Source organism: Ylistrum balloti, unplaced genomic scaffold (assembly GCF_031769215.1).
Source record: "Ylistrum balloti isolate Yb309-2 unplaced genomic scaffold, AGI_CSIRO_Ybal_v1 Utg370558, whole genome shotgun sequence".
NCBI classification, from domain to species: domain Eukaryota; kingdom Metazoa; phylum Mollusca; class Bivalvia; order Pectinida; family Pectinidae; genus Ylistrum; species Ylistrum balloti.
Genome location: NW_026782351.1, coordinates 530,183 through 557,826, shown reverse-complemented (window position 1 = coordinate 557,826; position 27,644 = coordinate 530,183). Strand labels below are relative to the sequence as shown.

The 27,644-nt window shown below is 34.8% G+C and overlaps 1 protein-coding gene across 1 annotated transcript in view; it reads right to left on the bottom strand.

The window, feature by feature from the left end:
* The window catches only part of LOC132556310 (polycystin-1-like), a 76,865-nt gene extending 51,120 nt beyond the window's left edge, over positions 1-25,745 (bottom strand). Inside the window, exons 1-2 of the mRNA XM_060220693.1 lie at positions 25,521-25,745; positions 19,658-20,082 (exon numbers count right to left, since the gene is read on the bottom strand). Of these exons, the coding sequence (XP_060076676.1) occupies positions 19,658-20,082; positions 25,521-25,745 (650 nt within the window). The remainder of the gene's footprint in view (positions 1-19,657; positions 20,083-25,520) is intronic.
* Between the last annotated feature and the right edge of the window lie 1,899 nt (positions 25,746-27,644).

Genomic DNA, 27,644 nt, shown 5'->3' with positions numbered 1-27,644 from the left:
ATCCAAAGTGGACTTCTACTTCTATTCTGAGGCGATAAAGTTTGGTCAATAAGAAAAATAAAAAAAAATATACATCATAAATGTGATGTGTATTTTGTCTATCTGATTTATTTTTGCTTTTTTACCAGTATCAAAAGGAACTGTTGAGGTTTAAAATTAAATACAGTAATTATCAATTTTAAATTGTCAAAATTTACTGTGCCTTGTGTGAGAAAATATGAAATTTGCAAATGAAATAGTCTTTTCATTTAAACTTGTCTAGCTTATCCAAAGTATGGTGTTAGAAACGACTTTTGTAGGTATTACAGGGTACTTTATGACAATGTTTGGCTTGAGAAAGTAACATAACGGTGGTATGGTACTAACACGAGACCATCCGAGTGCCCATCAGAATCTCTTCCCTGCTAAGTACCATTAATGTATTGTTTGACAATGAGATATTTGTGATAAACAACTTATGGTTATTTCATCTGATGAAAAAATTATTTACTACATACTTTAACTAAGGTTCTATGTATCTAATCATGGAAATGTACTGCTGGTCAAGTACACATATTCGTCCCATGTTTTAATTTCTAGTGCCAGTGATAAAGATTAAAGTCTACCTTTTTCAAAGATTTCAAGAAAAGAGTCCGATATAATAAGATATCTTAACTGAACAATATCCTTAAAAGTTCAAAAATAAATGATTTGAGCACAAAATGGTGTCATCAGTAGAATTTGCTCTTAGTATTGCCTGCTTTGTCACGACAAAAATGTTTGGCATGTTGTGTTTCAGATTTTTAACTTCTCCTCTATATGTGAAATTTTCCAGAAGGTTTTTTCAGTCCAGAAGTGTAATAGAGCCTGAGGGTACCTCATAGAATGTGTTATTAGTCATACTGTATACATATAGACAATACACTGTGATCAGGAAAGGTATATTTCAAATAATATGATACATAATAGTAAGTGATACACAGCACAACCACATGATAATAAAGTTCTAGTCAGAACTGCAATTTATCCTGAAACAAGACAATTTGGTGAGATACAGTCCCCCACCAACACTGCACCTCACCAAGGCAAACCCATACTCACTATTCTTAGTTCCTGTGACATGCCCACAAAAACTTTTTCTTTTATGTAGGTCAAATGTCACAATGTAGGTCAGAGTGATCTACTTTGATATGCAACACAGTCTCACAAAGGTGAAATACAAATTCCACGTATTAATTTTCCATGATTATCAAATTTAGAAACTAGGGATCTTACAAGATAGCAAAAGGATGGAAGGACGGACAGACACAACACAAATCTATATTTTTCTCAAGTTCCTGATGGGGGACTAGTAAGCTCAGAGGGCCATCACATCACTTTTAATTCAAAGTCAGCATATGGGCTTATTACAGGACATCAAAACATAGTGTTTTATACTCAAAGCCAAGGTATGGGCTTAGTACAGGACACAGAAACATACCACTTCTAACTAAAAGTCAGGTTTTGGGCTTAATACAGGACAGGTCTAGCGCATTACCTGGGACTCAAAATTTGTAGTGTGGACTCAATACAGGACACCAAATCATGCCATTTCTGACTCAAAGTCAGGGTGTGGACTTATTACAGGACACCAAAACATATCATTTCTAATTCAAAGTCAGGGTGTGGACTTATTACAGGACACCAAAACATATCATTTCTAATTCAAAGTCAAGGTGTGGGCTTAATACAGGACAATGAATTAACATTGGTAGGTAATTCTACTGTTATCTCTTGATGGGTTATTTATAGACAGTAGGTTATTGCTAAATAAATATGGTAACACATGATATGATTGATGATAGTACACTTGTACTAATTTCCGGGTAGCACAAAGTGAATTAATCAATCAACACAACCATTGCTTTAGAACTGTTACTCGTAAAATAGAAGGTCCGGAGTAAAAACAAAAAAGAGTTCAAAATGTCTGAATTAGAGTTGCTTCCTCATTTACTATAGCACCGGATTTTAATCCTCTGATGTCTTAAAGTGAGAAGCTTATCTACACATGCTATTTAATAATACTTTGGGGCAACATTATAAGGACTAATTAGAAATGTTCCAACTAACTGAAAAAGCTTAAACTCCATAATGGTCATTGTAGAGTGACATAAATTTAATAAGGAAATAAAATTTTCAAGGTTCATTTGTATACAGAAGAAAAGTGGGGGCCTCTCTTCCTTAACCAACTCATACAGAGACATGCGTCATAATTTATCTTTTTTTAATTGTTACAGTCTTCAGAAAATATTCCATTACCCTATCCATTTTCAGTTTTAATTAGATATCTTTTCTGTATAGAAAATATATGAAAACTAATGGTTAAACTGATTTCTGAAGTATTTCAATATGACCAGCTTGTATTCAGGATATGATATGAATCTTAAATCACTCCAGTTAAACTACACAAATACTATACAATACTGTATGTATGAAATTCTAAAACATGAAAACCGCAAACCACAACCATAATGATACTGCTTCTTGCAAGGATACTTACAAGTACTTAATCTTTACCAATGAGGAGAATGAACCTGATAAAAGTGCTGTAAAGTCATTATATGACAAATCTCTGAAAAAGATGAACAATACAACACAATAATAGTTTGTTGATAGGTTTCTTACCATTGAATATTAGAAAAGAAAAGACTTTTTGCTATACATAAGCAAAAATATCTTTTTTGGTAAAAATATGAAAAGACTTTTCTACAAAAGATTAAAAACAGGACTGGTATAGAGTACAGAATATGCAATAAGAATTCTAGACATGAAAATTGATTAAAATTTTTTTTTTTAATTATTTATATATATTCATTAATGAGTAGAAGATAACAATTGTCATAAGGACATGTAATTTATAACCAAGAAAGATGAAAGAAAAAAGAAATAAATAAAATAAAGTTATGTTTTATATTTCGTTATTAATATTTTACTATAAAGTTAAGGATGGTTTTTAGCAAGTGAGAATTGAAATTTTAGAAATAAGATTTAAGAAAGAAAGCTTCTTTACTTTAACAAATTCAATGACAGATAAATTACACTATAGGTGTGCAATCAGGAGAAGTAAGAAATCTATAAGTATACGTGTGGAAATATTCAATATATACTCACAGTGTTTCTAGATAAGGCATATTTGGCAATACTCCTGACTTGGTTGCAATGGAATTAATACTATTTCTTGATAAATTTCTGAAAATAAAAGAAATTAAAGTTGTCAGAGTAATATTCTGTGAAACAGAAAAAAAAAGTTATATGATGTCCCATGATGATAAGAACTGATCACTAATCATTGAACTGCTGTTTTTTTCAAATACAGTTTCTAAAATTCCTTTAGAAATGAGTTCAGATAGTAAAGGTTTCAAATGCAAATACAATGACAGCTGAAGAAAATACATTGTACAAAGATAACTATAAGAATGTTTTCATTGTCTATTTCACACCATGATAAAAAAACAACCACTGTTATGTGTACCCGAACAACATCCCCAAGAAAAGAATTTTTGTTTCCTGTAGAGCTAGGAGCGAGACGAGGATATGTCTTGTTTCCTCTTATTACTGTTAATGATGGAATGATAGAAAATGAAGGAGAGTGCTATCATGAAATGTATATATTACAAGGAATAGCTACCAGATAATCTTAGAAGAATGGAACAGGCAGATTTGGATATTGAGAGCAAATTGCATATTTGCTGCAAGGATAGAACTCGTCAACACGTAAGGAAAATCATAGCCATGGTGATCAACCACAACTCAATTCAGAATACAATTATTGAGTGCATGAAAACAATTACATATATTGGTACACAGGTTCCATCATGGCAACTACAGACATCATAACACATTTCATCTAGAAGATATAATTTCTTTTCTGTCAGTTTTATGGAATTTGAAAATCTAGTGATCTCCCTTTGTTGACCTAAGGGCCAGTCAAGTTCATATCATTATTATATATGGATGGATAAAAGCTCAAAATTTTTCTTGGTAGAATCTGGCAAAATGTTAAATATGTTAAAAGTTTCCAATAGTAATAGACTGATCATATCTGGATTTTGGAACCTGAGGATACACTGACAAATGAACACTTCCACAAAACAGGAGATGAAGATGTCAAAAGAAAATACTTTGGATGGGAGAGATGGGACAAAGAATGTAGAAAATGTCTAACTGGGACCTGGAGTCCAGCAGAAATTAGCCTAACCTGCAATATCTGACCATCACAGGATTTGAACTTATTTCACAAGTAACATGTAAGGTTTGATTTGAAGAAAAAATAAAGTAGCATATATCAAATATATGTTATAAATCACAGTTGTAACAATACCTCTAGGCATTATTTTCAACATTTTCTGCGGACACAGGCTAAATGATATATATCTCTATGCTGGATGCAGGAAGGGAGTCTTATGTACACAATCAAGATTAATGATCTAATCCTGTGGATACACATATCATATTTCTACGTGAATTGTCTATTCTAATGTCAATCACACTTGTCTTTCACCTAGCTACATTAACCATTTTACCACATGCATTTTTTGCCTGGTATTCAGGATTTGAACAAAATGGATATCAATCAACCTACAATTTCAATGTACACAATGCAGAACTGTCTTGGAGAATCAGGACTATAAAGGAGTTTTACCCTTTAAGATAAAACTTCTATTTATCTGCTTACGGTTTTGCAACCTATGTAATTGTGACTGGGTTTTGGTGTAGACATTTCAAGGTGTGGTGTACATATCACCGATTCAATATCAATGGTCCCCCTTTCATAAACTACCTGTAAAGGTAAATAAACTCCCACAATCAGCAGGTACAAAAGTTACCTGGCTGAGGACCAGTTTGTGCTATACAAACTTTGACCCAAGCTATATCCCGCAAATATAATCAATGATAGATATGAAATTGACTTATAGTGTATTGAAAGGAAAGTCTTAGTCACACACTCGCTTACAATGGTTCTAAATGGGACAAAAAACTTTGGTCCAATTTTCATCAGGACCAACACGGTCCAACATTTCACCAGGATATATATTTCTGATGAATTCTCATGTCTAAATATTGTCCAGTATTCAGGTATACTGTGATGTCATACAGAAATTCAAAGATAGAATTTCCCCAATGTATTACCTCGTTAGGAATAACAGAATACCTATTAATAATAATATGTATTCATTGCTGCCTATTTCCTAGGTATTGACATTGACCCACACAGAGGGACGGTTAATGACTGTATGTAGGACAGCAGTAAAAAGGGTCAGCTTTAAATCTACCAGACAAAAACTTGTTATATATGTTTCACTATACCTAAATATAATGAAAAGAAAAAAATATGTATCATCTTTCTGTCATGTTTATAGGTTTTAAAAGTTTAAGAACAAATTTATTTTACTAATAGGTTTCGACTTGTAGATTATCAAGACAGGAAGTTGACCTGTGCAGTGGCATAATTTTCTACTTGTGTTGTATGTAGTCATTCGGTATATGTTTGCGTACTTATAAAACATTATTTATCTATTTCATTACAAGATTGATACATTAGTGCTATATCTGCTATAGATACCATACTGGCTTCATACTCTCCTATCAAACATCATTCAATTAACTCTAATTAATTGTTCTTATGACTTGATGGGATTCTTACAATTACCTTAACATTCTTATCTAATATCTTAATACTAGTACAGTATGAATGTATACTATTTCAATTCAATTACGTCATGCAACAAGAATGGACAATTAGTCAGAATTTATAAACTACATAACATACTGGCATAGTAGAGTCTAAATTTCTTAAATTTCCGCAAGAATGCAATGGCTGAAATTAATATGATAAATCTGTGTAAAAATAAATTAACCCAAAAGCACACATACATGTACATATATACAAACTGAAATGTTTACTGAATGTCTTCAAATATTTTTTTTAAGTTGAAAAAAATGCTTAATATAGATTATTCCTATGTAGCTTAGATATCTTTCACTTTTTCATTTTGATTAAAACAATTTCAATGTTAATTAATTACTACAATTACAAATAAAACTAAAACGGAGAAAAGCAAATACATGCACATCTATAAAAATTCTGAAACGAAAAGATTTTTTTTTTGTGTTTTTTTCCCTTCAATTTTAAAACAATACAATGTATTTACTTTTAATTACAGGTGCAAATGGGCCCTTTTAATCCTTTTTTTGTTCTCTTTTTTTTTCAAACTGATTTGCAACATACATCTATGTACAACAGTTCTTTAAAGACCAAAGAGTAACCTTGTCATGTTTATAAAACCTGGACATGTTAAATTTTTATTTTAATTTTAAAACAACATTTGCGCTCAACCTCCTATGTATATACATAGTCTACAGTGGACTATTAAACGGCTGTTATCTAAAGATTACCAGAAGCTGTACTGATTGAGACAATATCCTTCATATGTTGGGAAGATTAATATCTAACACTATTCAAGCACAAATGTAGTCTATTTTTTATATTATAACACAATTTGCTCAAACAACTTAGAGGATCTGAATTGGTTTAGGTATAGAAACCCTGTAAACTGAAGTTAAATGCGCCTTCATAATGAGGTATATAACTGTAGGTGTGGCCTTGACCTGCATGTAGAAAGTACCAGGCCTACATTTAGGACTTTAAATCACATTGGTAATGTCGTTAAACCCATTTAGTGTCCTTCAGTAGGGAATCAATATGTTCATGCCAAATATCTAGCAGCTATAAATTATTGCATGTTTTTATCATGTAATGAATTGAACAGACATAAAGGGTTTCAACTACATCGCTTAACAGAAAAACCGACTCCAATGCATTTTTTTTATCTTGTAATGAATAGAACAGATATAAAAGTTATAATTTGTTTCATTTAAGAACCCCAGTCATAAAATGTAGTGCATTATTAGCAACAAAAAGCGCTATGCATTGTGAGTCGATACATCCAAAGGTGGATTTCCGACATTTAACAAGATGGTTTTTTTTCCCTATATTCAGAAATGTACATAAATTTGCAACCAATGCTGGTGTTTTTGTTTCTCTCTCCCTGTCTCTTTTATATATATATTAAGAATTGACCTGTAAATGTAAATAAGTATTGGAAGCAGGGACATGTGTAACCCAGAAAATTTCATGTCTAGTACAGAACTGATGCAATCCAAACTGCGTGAGTTTGCTTGAAGTTTTAATCAATTTTTCTATATTTTGAATATTGTTTTATTTCAGCATTCAAATCAGCAGAGGCCAAAAATGGGAAAAACTCCAATTTGAAATGCATTGCTATAAATTCAGTAAGCAAATGACATAAATACAGTTCTTAAAAAAGTTGGAACAAGTTTCCTTCAACCAACAAAAACAAAGGTGACTATAATTATCACTGAACTTACGAACCTACACAGCAAGGAATAAAGTGATTTTCTGCTTATTAAAAAGCCTCCTAAAATTTGTAGGTGACAGAGGGAGGGGACTGGGTTAGGAAGTGGGGTACAGGAGGGTGAACCAACCATGACGAAAAAATTCACCTTTTCAAAGGCATTTCAGTCATTAATTAAAAGTAATCTAAAAAAATTCATGAATGTGAAGATTTTAATTTTTTTTTAGAAAAAATTGCTAGAAGTTTTCTCCACTCATTCAAGCACATTACTTGAAAAAACAACACCAATAGTTTTTACTGCAGATACTGAAAATTTCTTACCCAAGATTAGATTCATACACATAATATCCTACATGCAGCACATTCCATAGTTGTCAAACATATTCACTTAATGAGCCTGGTTCAGGTAAAAGTCCACTTCCTTTCCTGTCTACTTTACGAAAGGTTTTTGTTTGACAGCAAGGTCACAAAAACAGTCTATATATACTAGTTTTAAACTATTTCAATGTTATATCCATTACTATCTAGCTTGAGATTTACGCAAAACAAAACTCTTATTCCACTTCTCAATGCCATGGACCAAACTTAAAATGTTTCACACAAGGAATCTTCTTGGTTACCATAATGTGTTGGGCCCCTGGGGTTATATAATAATCCAACCCCTCAAGACTTTTAGTTAAAGGCAATATGTTGGGCCCCAAGGTCTTGTAATTAGTCCATTCCCATGATCTTTAGTAAGAGGTAATGTGTTGGGCCCTATGGTCCTGTAATAAGCCCACCCCATGACTTTTAGTCAGAGGTAATGTGTTGAGCCCCTGGGTTATTTAATGTAAATGAAGAAAGACAAAAGACCACCTGTCAGGATGGCATATTTTTGTAATTATATCTTATATATGAACATGTATTCAGTTGTCATGAACTACTGTTAATAATTTTTTTCGTTATATTCATGAGGAAACATTTTATAACCATCATGATCAGCTTCCATTAGATTTTTTCTTATATACATTCCTGCCTTATTTTTCAAAATCTTCACCTCTGAAGACACCTCCCCAGGCTCAACTATTCAGCTGCAAAGATAAGTCACAGACACCACTAAGGCTAGTGGGGAAAATGCAATGTTTCAACTAGGGTTTGAATCAAGTCCTCAAAATTCTAACCAATGGAGCTACCCGGACAATTGACCCCCATTCCAGTTCCACTATATTATAATGTGTACATAAATCGTTCAAACTGAACTGTAATCAACATTCCTTATAGTTGTATACCATAATAATTCCAGATTTCAATTCGAATCTTTCCTCAATAATCCACCCAGGCAGTTAATATTGTTATAAACCTTTCATAACGTCCAAATCAACGTCTATGTAGAAAAGAATTACCAAATCCCTCTACCCAAATCTTACCCTAAATATCGACACAATGACAAAACTGTTTCAATAGATCTACTCGAGTGTAAATTGGTGACAAAAAGTATTTACGGGAAAAGAAAATCCTTCTTGTGTGTTAAAAAGTTGTTAGTTATACATACTTATAACTGTTGAGGACTAAACTATATTACCAGTACACATTAGTCAGCATTGACAATAGCCTGTACTAGGGTGCAGTCTGCTTGGCACATAGTCTATCCCTTCGTAATTAATGGCCGTTTAGAGATCCCTGTAGCTCATCATTATCAAGATTTGGGTCATTATTTTCGTTATCAATTACAAAGCAGTTTATGAGAATAAACAAAATACAAGGGTAGTATTATGTTTTTGCCTAATTTGTTAAATCCTCTCATTGGTTATGAATTCTTTGCCAGATCATGAGTTATATAGCGGGCAGTCCATTGTGGCAAGATCCACCCGATGGAGCTCACAATGGCTGCTACTGTACAAACGAGGACTGTAGTACCTGGAGATTCTAACCAGATTAAATACTACAATAAGTAAGGCCCTTTAATTGTTCAAGTGTGGCCATTTTTGATAAAAGGATAATATTTTGTCACATTCATTGAACTGTCTGTGAAATAACAGATTGTGTAGCAGGGGTAGCATGGAATTGTTTCTGTTGTGACATGGGAAGAAATGGTATACATTCATGACAGTTATAACATCTGTAGAAAGACTTAGCTTCTGGAAAATATATTAACTACACCACTCCGAAAAAATTCAAACTTTACAAAAACTCATAGGGAAGAGTTATTACATATGTGTATCATTAAATATTTCAAGTTTTCAATAATGAAAAAAAAAGTCTATGTTTTATGACACCATAATATGAAATGAATCTCCATTTTTAGTACTTCATGGGTAGAATCCAATGTCTTAGTATTGGTGCCATAATGAAACATCGCATCAGATGTGAAACTAGTCCGCTAATAATTATCTAACTCATCGGTGATGTACTCCAATTAAGTTTTTAATTATATATAGCTTCTCATTTTTCATCCAAATACCTTAAACTTATGTTACTATCTTTTCTGTTTATATATACTTATACATGGAATCTAGTAAATAGTAATGGCAGTGTTGTCCACTCGATGGCAACAAAATGAAATTTGTCACATCTATATTACAAGAAAAGATATATAACTGAACAGTAATAATGTCGGTGCAGACAATATTTCTAAAATTTTAAGGCAATTAATCAAAACTTCACAAAATCATAAAAATATCACCAAGACGATTCTGATTTCAATTTTTAAACCTTTTAACATTATATATTCATTTCTTATATTCTTTTGTTTTCTGGCTAACTTACTGTCTTATACCAATGTACACTGTTTTTCCCCGACATGGCCTGAAATCAGATTACGTGAGAATTTATTCTGCTTTTCTTGTGCTTCCTCAAATGCTCTTTCTCTAAATATAAAATACCTGTAGTTCAGAAATCATCTTGCTTTACCTACACTGTAAAATTTCGGCAGAACCCTGAATGGTGAAATAATCAAATATTTGCCCTAACTGCCTAGTTATTACATGAAACAAGTAATAATAAACTCTCTGTATTGGATATCAATGGTATGTCTTTGGTAATACACCACGACACTCACCCTGGTAGTTATAAAAATGTAAATATTAGTACACTTACACTCATAATTTCAAGTTATTTTGATAATGATTAAGTGATAACCAAAATTTTTAAACCGCAAGTAAAATCTTTTGAAACGTTGCAATGTGGCTATTACGAATATTATTCATACAAAAACTAAATACTCCGTTTTCTGAGATTAAAACAAAATACCTTTCAAAAAAAAACCTACCAAGAAAAATCACTTATTGCTACAAATTTGTCTTAATACTAAATCACAAATAGTTTACTTCTTACATTTCAAAATCTTTCAAGCGAAATCCTCCCTGGTTGAATTGATTTGATCATTACAACTTTGATTCTAATTGGTTTAACTCACTATTTTGCTTAGTTGGGTAGATCTATAATAAGAAGATAAAAAATATCGTAATTTTAAATAATTTACTGTCAGGTAACTTTTCTTGTTTCTTACATGGTTTCAAGTTTTTCAACATAGGATTTTAGACAATCTGTGAACTTGGATACTTGTATATCGCTATGCTTGATCAACACATAGAATAACATTTACAATACAGTCCAATATCAAATTTGAATTTGTGTTTGTGGCAATATCATTTGTCATTTATATTTCCATTTTTGGTTTTGGATGTAAACAGAAAGCTATTAAAGAAATCTTAAGAATGTAAATTATTAGAGGTCTATAAATGTTGTGGTAAAATTGACTGCGACCAAACATGGGACTTCCTGTACTAAATCTTAGGTGTGTCTGAGTTTTAACAAGTGGATATCACTAATAATCTACATTAGGTCTCACTCTATAGCCTAATTTCCTTCATACATAATGCTAATACAACCTCCCTTGCTCACTCAGGGGAAACTCCCAACCAGGACAAAGTACACAGGAGTGACTTGTATACCTGGTGTGCCACTCTACCACATATATTCATTTAAAAACCTATTTCACCGCTTTATAAACTATACAATTTGTTTGAAATTGGGATAAACAAGCTACTTGCAGCTAAAAGGTTTAAGTTTATTTAGAATCTTCAACTTTTATGATACATTAGAATCATTCCGCAACAATGCTGATATTTCTTTTTGGTAATGGAATAATTTTCCTGATTAATAATCTCATATATACATATTGTATTTATAGAAGGACGAAGTTTCACACGTATTATGAGGTTAATCAGTCTGAAATGATCCTGTGTACAATATAACCAAGTACTATATACAAGAATTGTTTTCTCAAATTTTAATCACTCCAGTCATGTGACTTTACAACTTTGTTGGCCCTAGGATTTCCAAGTCTATGCAAATGATAATTAGCAGTGAGGGAATTTTAAAATATCAATGCATTTTCTTTGTAATGTGGAAGATGCTGTAACAATGGAAATAAAGAGAAAAGATGTGATCAAATAACAAAAGCTGATTCTATTTCAACCCTTTTAAATACTTCAATTAGGTTGGAAAAAAATCTCACTTAAGATTTTTTGGTAGTGTTAACAGATAGTCTGTCACCTCATGATCATAATTTCATCCAAGTCAGATTCAGTTAAATAAATGCATGTGTGACATTCTTTTCTTACATAAAAAATGTTTCCTGATGTCAAAATAGAATAAACTGGAACTATATTTGAAATGTATAAGTATCTTAGTAATCTTGAATGAAGCAGATTCAACTGATAAACATGCTTTTATCATAAACTGGAAGTATTGGTAGGAAGGATTAACAAAATTGTGTATATACATGTAATCAAGAATCTGACTCCAGAAATGTGAAACTTACAAGGAAACTATTCAGCTGAGTATTAAAGTAGATATGATAAAAAAATAGAGTATCAAAATAGATGTATCTCAGAAAATAATGGTAATTGTGAACACAGAAAAAGACACATTTAATATTTCATAGCTTTTAATTGAAATAATTTGGAGATAAGGTTTTTGATGACCATTTGATTTAAATGATGTTAACTTAAAGGTTTGTTTTAAAGAAGAAACTTGATATCTGTCTTTACCATTTAAAAAAAATTTGAATTTCCCAACGAACCATGCTTGTTAAATCTTTTATCTTTACTATATACAGTATATATTTCCTAAATTCTTAACAACTGTACTGATATTGGTAGTATGAAGTGAAAAAACATGTATTTATATGAAGTTGCAAGATTGTCTTTTATGTCCAAATATTCAATTTCAAATATTCTTAAATTTTTGCTAAACCTTAGAATAGAAAAGAAGAAGTGTAACTCCTGATGCCAGGATGCAATCAATTTATTCTTCTTTGGTCTACTGCTAGTAGCTGCCATTTTTTTTAATTTATCAAATTAGAAGGCTTTGTATACATGTACATGTACCAATAGGTATCCCAAAACTTTGAAAATGAACTACAATTGATATAAACACATTTGCCTTTTGCATGTTTGTTAATGAAGAATATTCTGCTCCAAGGAATTTTTCTCTCTGACTTTCATAAATCTTAAGATGTTCATTTCAATCTTCTTTAATGTACACTTATGTATTATGATGCTGCATGTGTCATAATATAAAAAATTTCTGAGATTGAAATGAACTAACAAATCATACATAACTGCTCACTGACACATTAATTACATATCACCAAATGTAGACACAAGGCCTGGATATGAAAAAAAGGTAATGAAGAAATTTTTAAAAAATGGGCCAAGTTGAAACTAGTTATAACAATATGCATGCATGCAGACTTTGCTTCTTGATTCACATATTGAATGTATTCTTTGGAATAATTGGCTTACAGTGTTTGCATTGCCCACCATGGGCAATTTTAAGGTGGCATTCTTTGCAACTAGACCAGAGTTCCCATAAAATTCTTTTTGTGTTTGACTTCAACATACTTCAATGGATATTGAATGTCAGAATCTTTTCTAACAGAGCAAATTTCTGCATCAAATAAATATTCAAAACTCATTCACATTTATGGATATTATGAGTCAAAGTAATACAAATGTTGATTATTTCTGTTGGTTTTTTTTTAAGAGCCATATAGTCCAGAATGCTGATAGAGTTATTGATTTCAATTATTGACTATTTAATGACAAAATTACTTCTGTCTCCCATTCCTGTTTCATCTTTTGTTTATCAACATGAAGCCAAATCTAGCCACTGTTTGTCTGAAAGAATTTTTTTTTATAAATATCAACAACTGTGATATCTTAAACTTACAATTAAAACTAGTTCTGGCACACACAAACTCTTCAGGTTTTATCTAATGATAAATCAGCATATTTGTCAAGAGAACTTTGAAATGCTCTTGGGATAATTCAAATTAAAGAAAACTGCACACATGGAAACTGCAGTTTCCCTTTCAAATCATCTTTAATTACATTTACAGCATACTACAGTGCCATGTTTCACAAGTAAAAGTCCAGGTTGTGTTGGCTTTGATTTGCAGAATTTAACCCAGAAAAATTGACATCCAATATGGGAAGGATATATTTCTTATAACAAGCTCCTTCACATGACAGATTTCATGCTGTTCTCCATTTCAAGAGAAAGCTAAATGAGTGGTATGTATGATTTGGCTTCAGAAGCTGGGTTGTGGATGTGGTTGGGACAGAGAATTGATGACTATGTAGTAAGATAGTTACATTTTGTAGAAGTGTATGACACCTCACTCTGTTACAACAGGTGCTTGTGGACATGCATGTGATTTTTAAAAATTAAATATAGCAAGTTAATGGAGAATAAACCATATTATGGTAATATGGGTGTTGTGTTATGCATCTGGATGTCATATCATGGTTTATTCTCCATTTAGTTACCACATTAGATAAAAAAAAGCACATTCATGTCCACAAGCACCCATGTCTGTTACTAGCATCGACTTGAAGGAGTAATCTGAACATGTCATATATAATGGCTGACAGGTAAAACCATCAATACCAACTGTATCCACTTTTCAAATACACGATTCCTAGTCAAAGATTGTAATGATGACAAATGGATTTTGATACAACATTCTAAATTAAAACAGCTATTAATTGATTATCTGTACTCTTTCATCAAAACAGGTGACATAAACATTAGATTGTACAAAGATTCTTTACATCAGCGTAAACAATCATGGTCTTTCAGTATATCAAAACCGTGGTGTAATTCATTTTGTTCAGAGAAACAGAATACAGTTTTTTTTAACTTTCAGTATGCCAATGAGCACTGAATAGGGTAAAAAAAATGAGACATTTCAGCACTTAAGTTTTTGCTCACTGGTGAACCAATGTTATCATCAGTAGTCATATAATTCCATGCTTCGTCATTCAGCAACATGACAGAAAATCCAAAGAGGTCCTTGCAAAACCACGCACTTTGTCGTCTTCTGTATAACCAGGACATTCTCGCTAGCAAGAGAGTGAAACGAAGGGAAGTAACTCTGACAGAACCGAGGTTGCCGGAAGTATTACATTGATTTTGATTGGACGGCATATGACAAGAGTAAGGATGCGCCTCAGATACAAAAAACCCAACTTAGTGAATTCATCACAGGAAATCTACTAACTCTTAAACGTCAAGAATGATGAAGACAGGAAGCAAGAATGAAATCAAGAAACAAAAATCGATGATATTCAAATGTAGTTTTTTTGTCCTACTGTCCGCTTGACTTCGCTTCCAGCCGAGGCAGGTAACGGAGTTTATACTATGCTTTTCCGTTTTTGGTCAAAATGCCTGCCGAACCACACATGAAAATCATACCGGTAAGTTTTCGAATATTCATTGTCAAGCTGTTGTCATTTTTGAACCAGAAATATTTGAAACTGCTTAAACAAATGTGATTTGCATTTATGATGGGCTAATATTGTATACAAGTAATATGTCACGAAGATGGATCACATTTTAAGGAGATTACTAATATGGTCTTGGTAATACATAAGTTAGCGGAGCTGAAAGTTTGGCGCAAGCGAGACATCACTACAATGTTTTCTCTGAAAACGTGATCTCAGATCATATTTGGTGTAGCTAGCCTCGGTTCCAGTCGAAAGAAATGTGATTAAATCAATTAAGAGGACTTTCCTCTTGGGACAGAGGATTTTTTATGAAACCGTCTTCTACAGAGTAAACATGGCGGGGAAACTGACACTATGGTTTAATCGACCGTCTGCACTTATCACTGCAAATCATTTGATAATTTGGAACCTGCTACATTTATAGTGATGATATACAGAACATTTTATTTCAGGGCTTAATTCTGTTCGATTCTACATTATCGATACATTTCTGCGTCAATGGACACGAGCTGGCTTGGGAAGAAACCGATAAGATAAATCCCGGTAGATATTCTAGATGTGCAACACCACTTTGTCAAGTCCAGTCATGAATTCTTATCATTTGTTCCCTTCTACTGCGTCAATCCCCTCAATACCTTAGATGATATGTAAACATACAGTCGAATCAATCCACAATTTATCTAAGATATGTTTTACTTTTACAAACCCTTGTAGACCCAACCACCATAGCTACCATGAGAAACATCCATTAATGTCGATCTGAGAGATGGCGGCACTAGCTCAATTATCTTGGTGTATAGTAGTAAATTGGTCCTGTCATAGAAAAGCTTCGTTCAGCGATTTGATAAGTTTTACAGTGGTTCTTTTAAAACGGATTTCACACATGTCGATAGAGTACATTTATTGCCAAGTTGTAGGTTTAATATCGGCAAATCATTTTTGTTGATGGTCGTGTATTCAAGACATTGTTAATTAATCATAACGGTGTTAAAAAAACCCTAAATGTGTTTGGGGAAGGGTTTTGGTTTTATTGCGTCATCAGTTACTGTAGTTGTGACGTCACCAATTTGGTGATCTAACCAAAGTAAGCTACTCGGTGACATCTTTATAAATTAAATGGTACACCTATGTTTCATCTTTGCATGAACAATTATTTAAATCCATAGTGAGCATGAAAATGGTGAAACACTCATTTGCGGGCGTAACAAAACTACTTAACATCACAATATATCTCAATCTAAATCGACAGTACTTAAAGTAAATAACAAGAAAATACCAACATAATCCAAACTCAAATTCAATAAAACTAGGGCAAAATAGGAACAAAAGAAAGATTTACACAGAGACGCCCGAAAAAGTACAAGGCGAATAAGATCAAGTGTTCCGGAACAGTAAGCGTCTTCTGCTTCATCGACGACACCCGCCATTTAAACCTTGCTCAATCCAAGGTATAAAACAACGGATCCGACAAGCAAACTTACGAACATCAAACACGTCCAGCTTTATATCACTCAAAGAAATATGATATTTCTCAATGAGATCACTATTGGTTACGAGTTTGTCTGTCAGTTGACATAACATTTATAAGATAGCATTCGATCAGATCATGCTCTCAGTGGTAGACCTGTCTGTTTGTTGAAATTGGAATTTGTATACATTCTCCCCAACTCGAAAGCTTTTACTTTAACAGACATAACAGGATGGGTGAGGGAAAAGCTGATAGACATCTCTATCATTTCTGGCATAGGAAATAACTGCATAGATCTATGCTAACTTGTCATTTTATCATTTAAGTACATTAATTATTGTGATTTCCAATAGAGCGGGAAGATTATGTAAGTTCCTAGCTTGCTTTCCATTCCTCGCTGTCTTTGAAGTGACAATAAAGGATGGAAACATTTCCTGCTGAACCTGGTACATTGTTTAGTATTTCCAGCCCAATGGTCTGTATAAGGTGCACATGTACTGCTGTTACTGTATATGGACCGTGCGGTTGGGAAACGATACAAATATGTGACTTCATGTTTTCGTCTTCATCCTCGGCAATTCCACTTTCAAAAAGCAATTGAAAATTATGTATGACTTTGCAACTTTGACATTTTGAAAATAACTTTTCTTATTTATGGTGATAGGGTAGCACAACGATAATGGCCTTCTGACGGATCGGGCATGAGCGTGGGTCAGATAAAGCACTACTTTCTAAGAAAACCATCCATTCTCACTTTCGATTTTATTACAATTATTGAAACGGTTTATCTACTGTACACTGAGGAATTGCTGTTAAATTTTTCTACTATATTAACTTTTTCATCGACTCACTCTATTTTAATCGACTTTCTCGAACTTCTCGTCCAGTAATCGATAGTATGTCTTCGCTGTAGTGCAGTGTCTTACTTTCTCGCGTTGATCGATCGCTAGTTGATAGAATAGACCAGATACCCTGGTTAGGACCCATGTTTTTGTCTTGTTAATAATTCATGTGTCGTTTACCGCTAAACATTACCGTCGGTTTGTCGTTATTACTGACTGGTATTAAGATCCGCGTAATCATTAGTTTAGGTACGCGAAATCACGCGATAGACAGTCACGTGAGCAGGTGTTGCAGAAACTGGAATGTAAATGGCATTGCTCAGTAAACATCTAATTAGACTTCGGAATTTATATTATCTTAATTCTAAAAGGGATTAAAATGGCCGAATCAAGTTGTATTGCAACTGGTAAATATTTGCTAATATTAACTACCATGATAGTCATAAAAGTAATTTCAATTTTGACTGTAATCGTAATATTTTCTAGCTTAATGACTGTTGTATCTATTGTAGTCACAGTTGCTTCAATTCCATTCATAATATTGCATTTACTGTTTTCATAGTTGTTCCTATAGTATTCACGATTTTTTCTATTGGTTTTATAAAAGTTTCAATTGTTTAAACTGAAAATGTTCTATCAGGTTTTCACAGTTGAATTGGTTCTTGTTACGATTGTTTCTATTGTTTTCACGATTGTTTATATTGTTTTAACAGATGTTTCTATTGTTTTCACGAGTGTTTCTATTGTTTTCACGATTGTTTCTATTGTTTTCACGATTGTTTCTATTGTTTTCACGATTGTTTCTGTTGTTTTCACGATTGTTTCTGTTGTTTTCACGATTGTTTCTATTGTTTTCACGATTGTTTATAATGATTTTACGATTGTTTAAATTGTTTTAACAGATGTTTCTATTGTTTTCACGATTGGTCCTATTGTTTCTGTTGTTTACACGATTGTTTCTATTGTTTTCACGATTGTTTCTATTGTTTTCACGATTGTTTCTGTTGTTTTCACGATTGTTTCTATTGTATTCACGATTGTTTATAATGATTTTACGATTGTTTGTATTGTTTTAACAGATGTTTCTATTGTTTTCACGATTGGTCCTATTGTTTCTGTTGTTTACACGATTGTTTCTGTTGTTTACACGATTGTTTCTGTTGTTTACACAATTGTTTGTTGTTTTCACGATTGTTTCTGTTGTTTTCACGATTGTTTATAATGATTTTACGATTGTTTATATTGTTTTAACAGATGTTTCTATTGTTTTCACGATTTCTTATATTGTTAAAAAGGCGAGATGGCCATTACATAAAAGCAATGGGCATTCTTTTTATCGTGTACTGACATCAAATAAATCTTTTCCATATTTTGATACTTCAACAACTATTTGTATCAAACATCTTAAAAAATAAAGTTTTTAAAATTTTTATTGATTCAATTATTTAATATATTAAATTGATTTATTTATCTATGCTTTCCCTTTTAAATGTTACTGCATGGTTGAATACGATGAGAGAAAACTTTGCATATCGTTAATTAATCTCTGTAAAAAATGTAATAAAACTGAACAGAAATGTAAACCCATATCCCTCAGCTGGCTGGTGGCCAAACACTGTATAATCCATGTTTAGTTGGTAAACCAAAAGTCTGATAAACACCTAGAATTCTTCAAATGAACTGGTGATTTTATGATAAATGGGTATGACGGCATTGGCATTGATATTTGTTCCTTGTGCAATTGTTCTTAACTTTGTTTTTATCCAGTACATATGACATATCTAACTGTCCCTTTAAACCAAGGCTATATTCCCAATACGTCACCCTGTTGACAGTCTACTAATTATTTACTTAACTTATTAATATTAAAATGTATATCAAAAGGATGGTTTCTTTACCTCTTAGACTTCATGTTGAATTCTACGAATTGTATCTAACACATCTTCACTAAGGGAAAGCGACATCTATATGATGTATCTATAGAAGCAATTACAATCTATGGGTGCTACTGTGTGTAAGACGGGTATAATAACTCACCGTCTTAGTGGTTAATATAAAGACGTGTAGCTACAAGTGACTGGTGCTAGACAACGTTTCCTGTCTATTTAGACGTGATGTTTTATTTTAGTATTCAGGGTGTTACTAGACTGGCTGATGATTCTGATGAGATATACTTACAACTGAACAACTCTCCAACTCGATGATGGCAAATCCGCAGATGGAATTTCGGTTAAGGAACTAATATTTGCATTGGTGCAGTCCACCACACAGTTTGTGGAGGTCGAGTCCACACTGTAACATTTACACATAGACGGACAGGGGGAGGGGGATGCACCCACCCCCTGCCCCCAGCACAGAAACAGCAGTAATCCAAACGACAGACAACACATTCGCGGCTGACGTAAAGCTCTGGGGAAACCATGATGGCTTATAGTTCTTGATTTGTCAACTTTCAGCATACTACGGCGACCGGGCAGGCTTTGGTGTATTGCCATTAAGGCCCAGGCAGTGCCCCTCAATCCGCATAGCGTTATATCCTTACACCGTGAAGGATTTCGGTACAGGGCTCGCCCCAACGTAACAATATCCGGTACTAGTTCAACCTGTAAAATAGAAAAATGAATAGAAATCGATCATATATACTGTATATATATAACGGTAATATCTGTCAACGAGACCGACGGTATGTACTAAGCTAGATATTTACCCTACCTGTATATGTACCCGTATCGGTCAGGTAACGAGGTTAGGTAACCTTCATTAGGACACTGTGGGTTTACAAATACAACCATTAACCTACCTTTCTCCATTCCCGGGTTTATCATGCCTGCCATTCACATAATGTGTCGCGTTCGTCATGTATACTGTGACCACCATTACTGTAATGCTAGATTGTCAATCGACTGTGTCGTCACGTGACCAGGTACATGTCTTTGTTGCTGTTCAATCGTGTACATTACGACCTTGTCCCCTAGTTGTAGCATGGCAACCTATGACGCTATAAGGCGGTTAAGGCTTTCAGGTGGGTTTCGCTTTCCCCTTGGTTGGAGTAACTTACTTACCAGGCCAATATTTGACTGTACGTGACCTCGCCTAGCTGATCTTTCTTCGTATTAACGATAGCCGAAGATTTAATTTTAAATAAAATAATTTCAATTCCATGTTAAGATGGTTAATATAATACCCGCTTTGATCTGGATTTAACTAGCGTATGTGCCAAGTACAGACATTAGCTGTTTTTTTTTATTATGTAATTTATTTTATTCAAACACATCTATCAACAATGACTAATTGTCGCCTTCAAATACCTGTGCTGTTATCATGAGTCGGCTACAACACAATTTGTAACGAGGCCTGTTATTTTTTGTTCTGTTTTGCAATTGTAATTTTTTTAAATGTATACTCGTCACAGTATATAAATACGATGTAATTAACTTATAGGTCTCTTTAAATTGACGTTTTTTGTTTATGTGATATTTTTTTAAATCCCGTTAACTCATCAGAGTTTGTATCCCTTCAGTATCTAGTACTGGTGCCTAGTTGTTCGTTGTGTCCCGAGATCTGGGACGATACGGGCCTACTGTAACCTGTCTTATCACTCAACACAGGGCACATCGGCCGCCACGGCCCAGCGCCACTGCATACACCGTGTCAAGCTGATGCACTCGTGGTCCACAATGGTCACAACGAGGCCTAAATTTATACATTGTTTTCCGGTTTCGTCCGTGAAATACAATAATATCCTGGAGTTCACCAGACTAACCGTGTATATGTATAGACCAGAAACAGGACCTCGGATTACCAAGTATCTTGCCTATCATTTACAAATTCTCAATGCGATTGTTGGCGAGACACAACATTCGGAAACAAGAGAATTGATGAAATGTTGAACAGGACAATATTCATCGAAAAAAAAATCTGTAGAATCAGAATCCGTATCGACATAAAACTAAAATGCTTGAACTTCACGTTGGTAATCACTTATCATAATAATAATATTGATAGGAACACTACTATGTTGTCAATGTGATAATACCAAGAACAAGGACGGAACACTTGTAAATTGATAGAACATATAGAACATATAGAAGGAACACTAGCAATGTCAACATAATCACTCATGATGTCGGTAGGATATTTAACGATGAAGGGAGGAACATTAGCCATTTTGACATAAACATTAGCAATGTCGGTAGGATATTTAACAATGATGGGAGGGAACACTAGCCATGTTGACATAAACACTAGCAATGTCTGTAGGATATTTAACGATGAAGGGAGGAACACCATTAGCCATAGGGAGGGAACATGTTGACATAAACACTAGCAATGGATATTTAACGATGATGAGAGGAACACTAGCCATGTTGACATAAACACTAGCAATGTCGGTAGGATATTTAACAATGATGGGAGGGAACACTAGCCATGTTGACATAAACACTAGCAATGTCGGTAGGATATTTAACAATGATGGGAGGGAACACTAGCCATGTTGACATAAACACTAGCAATGTCGGTAGGATATTTAACGATGAAGGGAGGAACATTAGCCATTTTGACATAAACACTAGCAATGTCGGTAGGATATTTAACAATGATGGGAGGGAACACTAGCCATGTTGACATAAACACTAGCAATGTCGGTAGGATATTTAACGATGATGGGAGGAACACTAGCCATGTTGACATAAACACTAGCAATGTCGGTAGGATATTTAACAATGATGGGAGGGAACACTAGCCATGTTGACATAAACACTAGCAATGTCGGTATGATATTTAACAATGATGGGAGGGAACACTAGCCATGTTGACATAAACACTAGCAATGTCGGTAGGATATTTAACAATGATGGGAGGGAACACTAGCCATGTTGACATAAACACTAGCAATGTCGGTAGGATATTTAACAATGATGGGAGGGAACACTAGCCATGTTGACATAAACACTAGCAATGTCGGTATGATATTTAACAATGAAGGGAGGGAACACTAGCCATGTTGACATAAACACTAGCAATGTCGGTATGATATTTAACAATGAAGGGAGGGAACACTAGCCATGTTGACATAAACACTATTGACATAAACACTAGCAATGTCGGTAGGATATTTAACAATGATGGGAGGGAACACTAGCCATGTTGACATAAACACTAGCAATGTCGGTAGGATATTTAACAATGATGGGAGGGAACACTAGCCATGTTGACATAAACATTAGCAATGTCGTTAGGATATTTAACGATGATAGAAGGAACACTAACCATGTTAACATAAACATTGGTGATGTCGTTAGGATATTTAACAATGAAGGAAGGAACACTAGCCATGTTGACATAAACACTGGTGATGTCGTTAGGATATTTAACAATGAAGGGAGGAACACTAGCCATGTTGACATAAACATTAGCAATGTCGGTAGGATATTTAACAATGATAGAAGGAACAACAATGATGGGAGGGACACAAGCAATGTTGACACAAACACTGGTGATGTCGGTAGGATATTTAACAATGAAGGGAGGAACACTAGCCATGTTGACATTTAACGGTAGGATATTTAACAATGATGCCATGTTGACATAAACATTAGCAATGGGTAATATTTAACACTAGCCATGTTGATATAAACACTAGCAATGTCGGTAGGATATTTAACAATGATAGCCATGTTGACATAAACATTAGCAATGTCGTTAAGATATTTAACGATGATAGAAGGAACACTAACCATGTTAACATAAACATTGGTGATGTCGTTAGGATATTTAACAATGAAGGGAGGAACACTAGCCATGTTGACATAAACATTAGCAATGTCGGTAGGATATTTAACGATGATGGGAGGAACACTAGCCATTTTGACGTAAACTTTAGTGATGTCGTTAGGATATTTAACAATGATGGGAGGGACACTAGCAATGTTGATATAACCACTTTTGCGTCAGAATATATCTAACAATGACGGAAGGATCATTATATAAGTTAATCATGTTGAAGGTATACCCAAAGAACATTCTGTGATGTTAAATGAAAATCAGCAATCTGAATTCGAACACTGACAAGATTTACAGGAACTTTGATTATTTGACTGGTGATGGTAGGGAAAATACCAGCACAGGAGAACAGTATAAAACGCACGTCTTGAACTTAGGTTGTCACTATTAGGGTGTAATGGGAAATACTATTATATAGCTATGGTTAAAGAGTAGCATCCATGTGATAGACGTATAAACAAACTAGTATAATTCAGGTCACCAGATCACCGAAATTGCTCAGCAGAAACTAACTTAATCGGGCGAAGTCAACGTGCGTATATTACACGCGTTCGAGCGCAGCCAATGTTGTAAAGCACTTATTCCTTTCAGCTTTACAGTTGACCAGGCAGAAACAAAAGAAGTGTGACTTTTCGTGCCAGACAGATCAGAAATAGAACACACCAATTCATCCCTCTCATGGCAATATCATAATATTTTTGTCGCCTCGATATCAGGAATGATAACCTTACTAAGCTCATTCATTAGAATAACTCAGCGTTTATATATAAAATTCATGATCTTCATAAGACAGACCGTGACGCTTGTAAGGCAATGCTATGTAATGTGAGACAATGCAGTGTGATGTAAGGCAATGCAGTGTGATGTAAGGCAATGCAGTGTGATGTGAGACAATGCAGTGTAAGTAAGGCAATGCAGTGTAATGTAAGGCAATGCAGTGTAATGTGAGACAATGTAGTGCAATGTGAGACAATGCAGTGTGATGTGAGACAATGCAGTGTAATGTGAGACAATGCAGTGTAATGTGAGACAATGCAGTGTAATGTGAGACAATGCAGTGTAATGTGAGACAATGCAGTGTAATGTGAGACAATGCAGTGTAATGTAAGGCAATGCAGTGTGATGTGAGACAATGTAGTGTAATGTAAGGCAATGCAGTGTAGTGTAAGGCAATGCAGTGTAACGTTAGGCAATGCAGTGTGATGTGAGACATTGCAGTGTGATGTGAGACAATGCAATGTAATGTGAGACAATGCAGTGTGATGTGAGACAATGCAGTGTAATGTAAGGCAATGCAGTGTAATGTGAGACAATGCAGTGTAACGTTAGGCAATGCAGTGTGATGTGAGACAATGCAGTGTGATGTGAGACAATGCAGTGTAATGTAATGCTATTCAATTTAATGTCAGGCAAATTATTGTAAAGCTACAATAAGGACACCGAGACCACCGAGAATGACTATATCAAGTAACGATGTGTATGCGCTCTGCAAAATTTGCTAATGCCTTGTATACATTCATTCCGTGCAGTGTTTCAACCGGAAAACGTATTTGATGCATTTCATTGAATATCTGCAAGAATGAGAGAAAAACAGTTGTGAGCCTCATACCTAAGGATTTTACTTTTAGCGGACATATTGCATTATTTTTCAACATCATCCACTTCAGTATCTATACACTTTTGCCAGGGATGTTTCAGGGCCTCAATGCGACTTTTAAAGAAGTCCTTTTCTTGACCTTTCAGAAAGTCCTCCACTGCATTCATGACGTGATCATCTGACCTAAAGTAGGTACCGGAAATAGCCCTTTTCAATTTTGGAAATAGACAAAAGTGTAATGGAGCGAGATCAGGCGAAAAAGGCGGATGTTCAATCAATTCAAAGTCAAAATGGCTGTCATGGTAGAACAACGCACCTTTATTGAGTTTTCCGCGACGCTTGAGTTCAATATTTTCTCTTAGATGCATAAGAAGTGATGCACAATGTGTGGCATTGATTGCTTGTCCCTTTTGCAGATAATCAGCTTCTCGGAAAGCCGAGGTCATAACCTTTCCAGCTGATGGACCAGGCCTTCCTTTCTTTGGCGCGGTTAAACCAGTGTGTTGCCATCGTTTATACCGTTGTTTGGCCTCTGGGGTGAAATAATGGACTCATGTTTCATCCATAGTCACAAACTTCTGTAGAAAGTTAGCAGGATCTGCCTCTAAAAGGTGACAAAGTCCGGCTGGTGTGCTTCTGATCTGTCAAAAGTCTTGGTACCCAAAGGGCTGGGATCTTTCTCATTGCGAGATCTTCCGTAAGAATGGAATGTACTCCTTCCTGTGAAATTCTAAGTGCGCTGTCTATGTATCTCTCTGTTACTCGTACGGCATCCATTACAATATCATGGACTTTACTGACCATTTCTAAGGTTGCAACAGTGACAGGCCTTCCAGGACGGGCGTCATTTCCAAGGCTCTGTCTGCCACGCTTACATTCCGTCATCTACCTTTTCGCTGTAGCATATGAAGGGGCATCATTCCTCAGTGTTTCTCCATATTAGTATTGGCCTTTCTTATGCAAATATTGAATCCCTGTTCTTTCAGCGATTTTGTCCATTTTGCAAAAGCCATCTGCCTTGTTTGCTTTAGAGTGTTTCCTCTTCGACATAAACTGACCAATTGACACTATCCTTCGGGTACACTGCCTTAAATAGTCAGGGAATAGTGGAGCTCAAAAGGACATCACTGCTTAACATCTTCAATACAAGGCTCACAACTTTTCAATCAGCCCTCATATATTCCCCTTCTTTCTGATCATTGAACCCCTTGTGTTTAGGTTTGTGTTGTATCTGTATCAACCATCCATGTGAACGTCAAAGTTTGAAGGCATATTGCTGAACCCGTTTTACTGTTCCTAGTCGTAGTGCATAAAACATTCGATGAACCAAACTATCCAAAAGGAGAATGGCGGTTATCAAATATTAATGTTAAAAAATTGTCAGCATTATCGAAGACACAGGTAGATTGGTCGCGGAGTATGCTGTAAATTGTGTTCGTGGTTGGCGGCGTTTTAGATCAGAGCTCAGCCTCATCAAATATACATATGTGTGGGTGTGTATGTACAATATCTATGTAGGGAGAAAGTACGTGCTTATATGTTTGTATATACATTCACATCATATGAAGGATTTATCTACATTCATGTAGATATGTCTAACGATCTATTTACTTGTGTGTCACTGTGGATATGACGGGGGGAGAGAGAGAGAGAGAGAGAGAGAGAGAGAGAGAGAGAGAGAGAGAGAGAGAGAGAGAGTGTGTTTCGGGTAATGCAAACTTACAGCAGAACAGAATTTATAGGTTACCAAAAGGTCCTTGATAGTAACGACGCGGGCCCTGTTAGTTATGATATGGACCATGTAAAGGTTGTTACGGGCCCTGTTATTAATGGTGTTGACGATGTTAGTAATGGTACGGGCCCTGCTTGCAACTGAACTGACCCATTTGTTAACAGAATGGGCCCAGTTAGTGATGGCACGGACCTTGTAAGTAATGGTACGGCCCTGTTAGTAATGTTACGGCCCTGATAGCAATGGCACGGGCCCTGTCATATGGCACTACTCCTTTATGTAATGTTTCGGGCACTGCAGTGACCCTGACAGTAAAGATATGGGCACTGTTCGTAAAAGTATGAGCTCTTATGATAATCATATGAGCCTTGTTTTAGTGTTAGTAATGTACGGGCCCTGTTAATTACGATTAGGACTGTTATTAATTGTACGGGTCATGTTTGTACAGGCGAGGTATCTCTTATTTAATGTAATGTATCGTTCACCATGGTGCGGGGTCTCTTAGTCAATGTAGGATATCGTTCACCATAGTGCGGGGTCTCTTAGTCAATGTAATGTATCGTTCACCATGGGGCGGGGTCTCTTAGTCAATGTAATGTATCGTTCACCATGGTGCGGGGTCTCTTAGTCAGTGTAAGGTATCGTTCACCATGGTGCGGGGTCTCTTAATCAATGTAATGTATCGTTCACCATAGTGCGGGGTCTCTTAGTCAGTGTAAGGTATCGTTCACCATGGTGCGGTATCTCTTAGTCAATGTAGGATATCGTTCACCATGGTGCGGTATCTCTTAGTCAATGTAATGTATCGTTCACCATGGTGCGGTATCTCTTAGTCAGTGTAAGGTATCGTTCACCATGGTGCGGTATCTCTTAGTCAGTGTAAGGTATCGTTCACCATGGTGCGGGGTCTCTTAGTCAATGTAATGTATCGTTCACCATGGTGCGGTATCTCTTAGTCAATGTAAGGTATCGTTCACCATGGTGCGGTATCTCTTAGTCAGTGTAAGGTATCGTTCACCATGGTGCGGTATCTCTTAGTCAGTGTAAGGTAT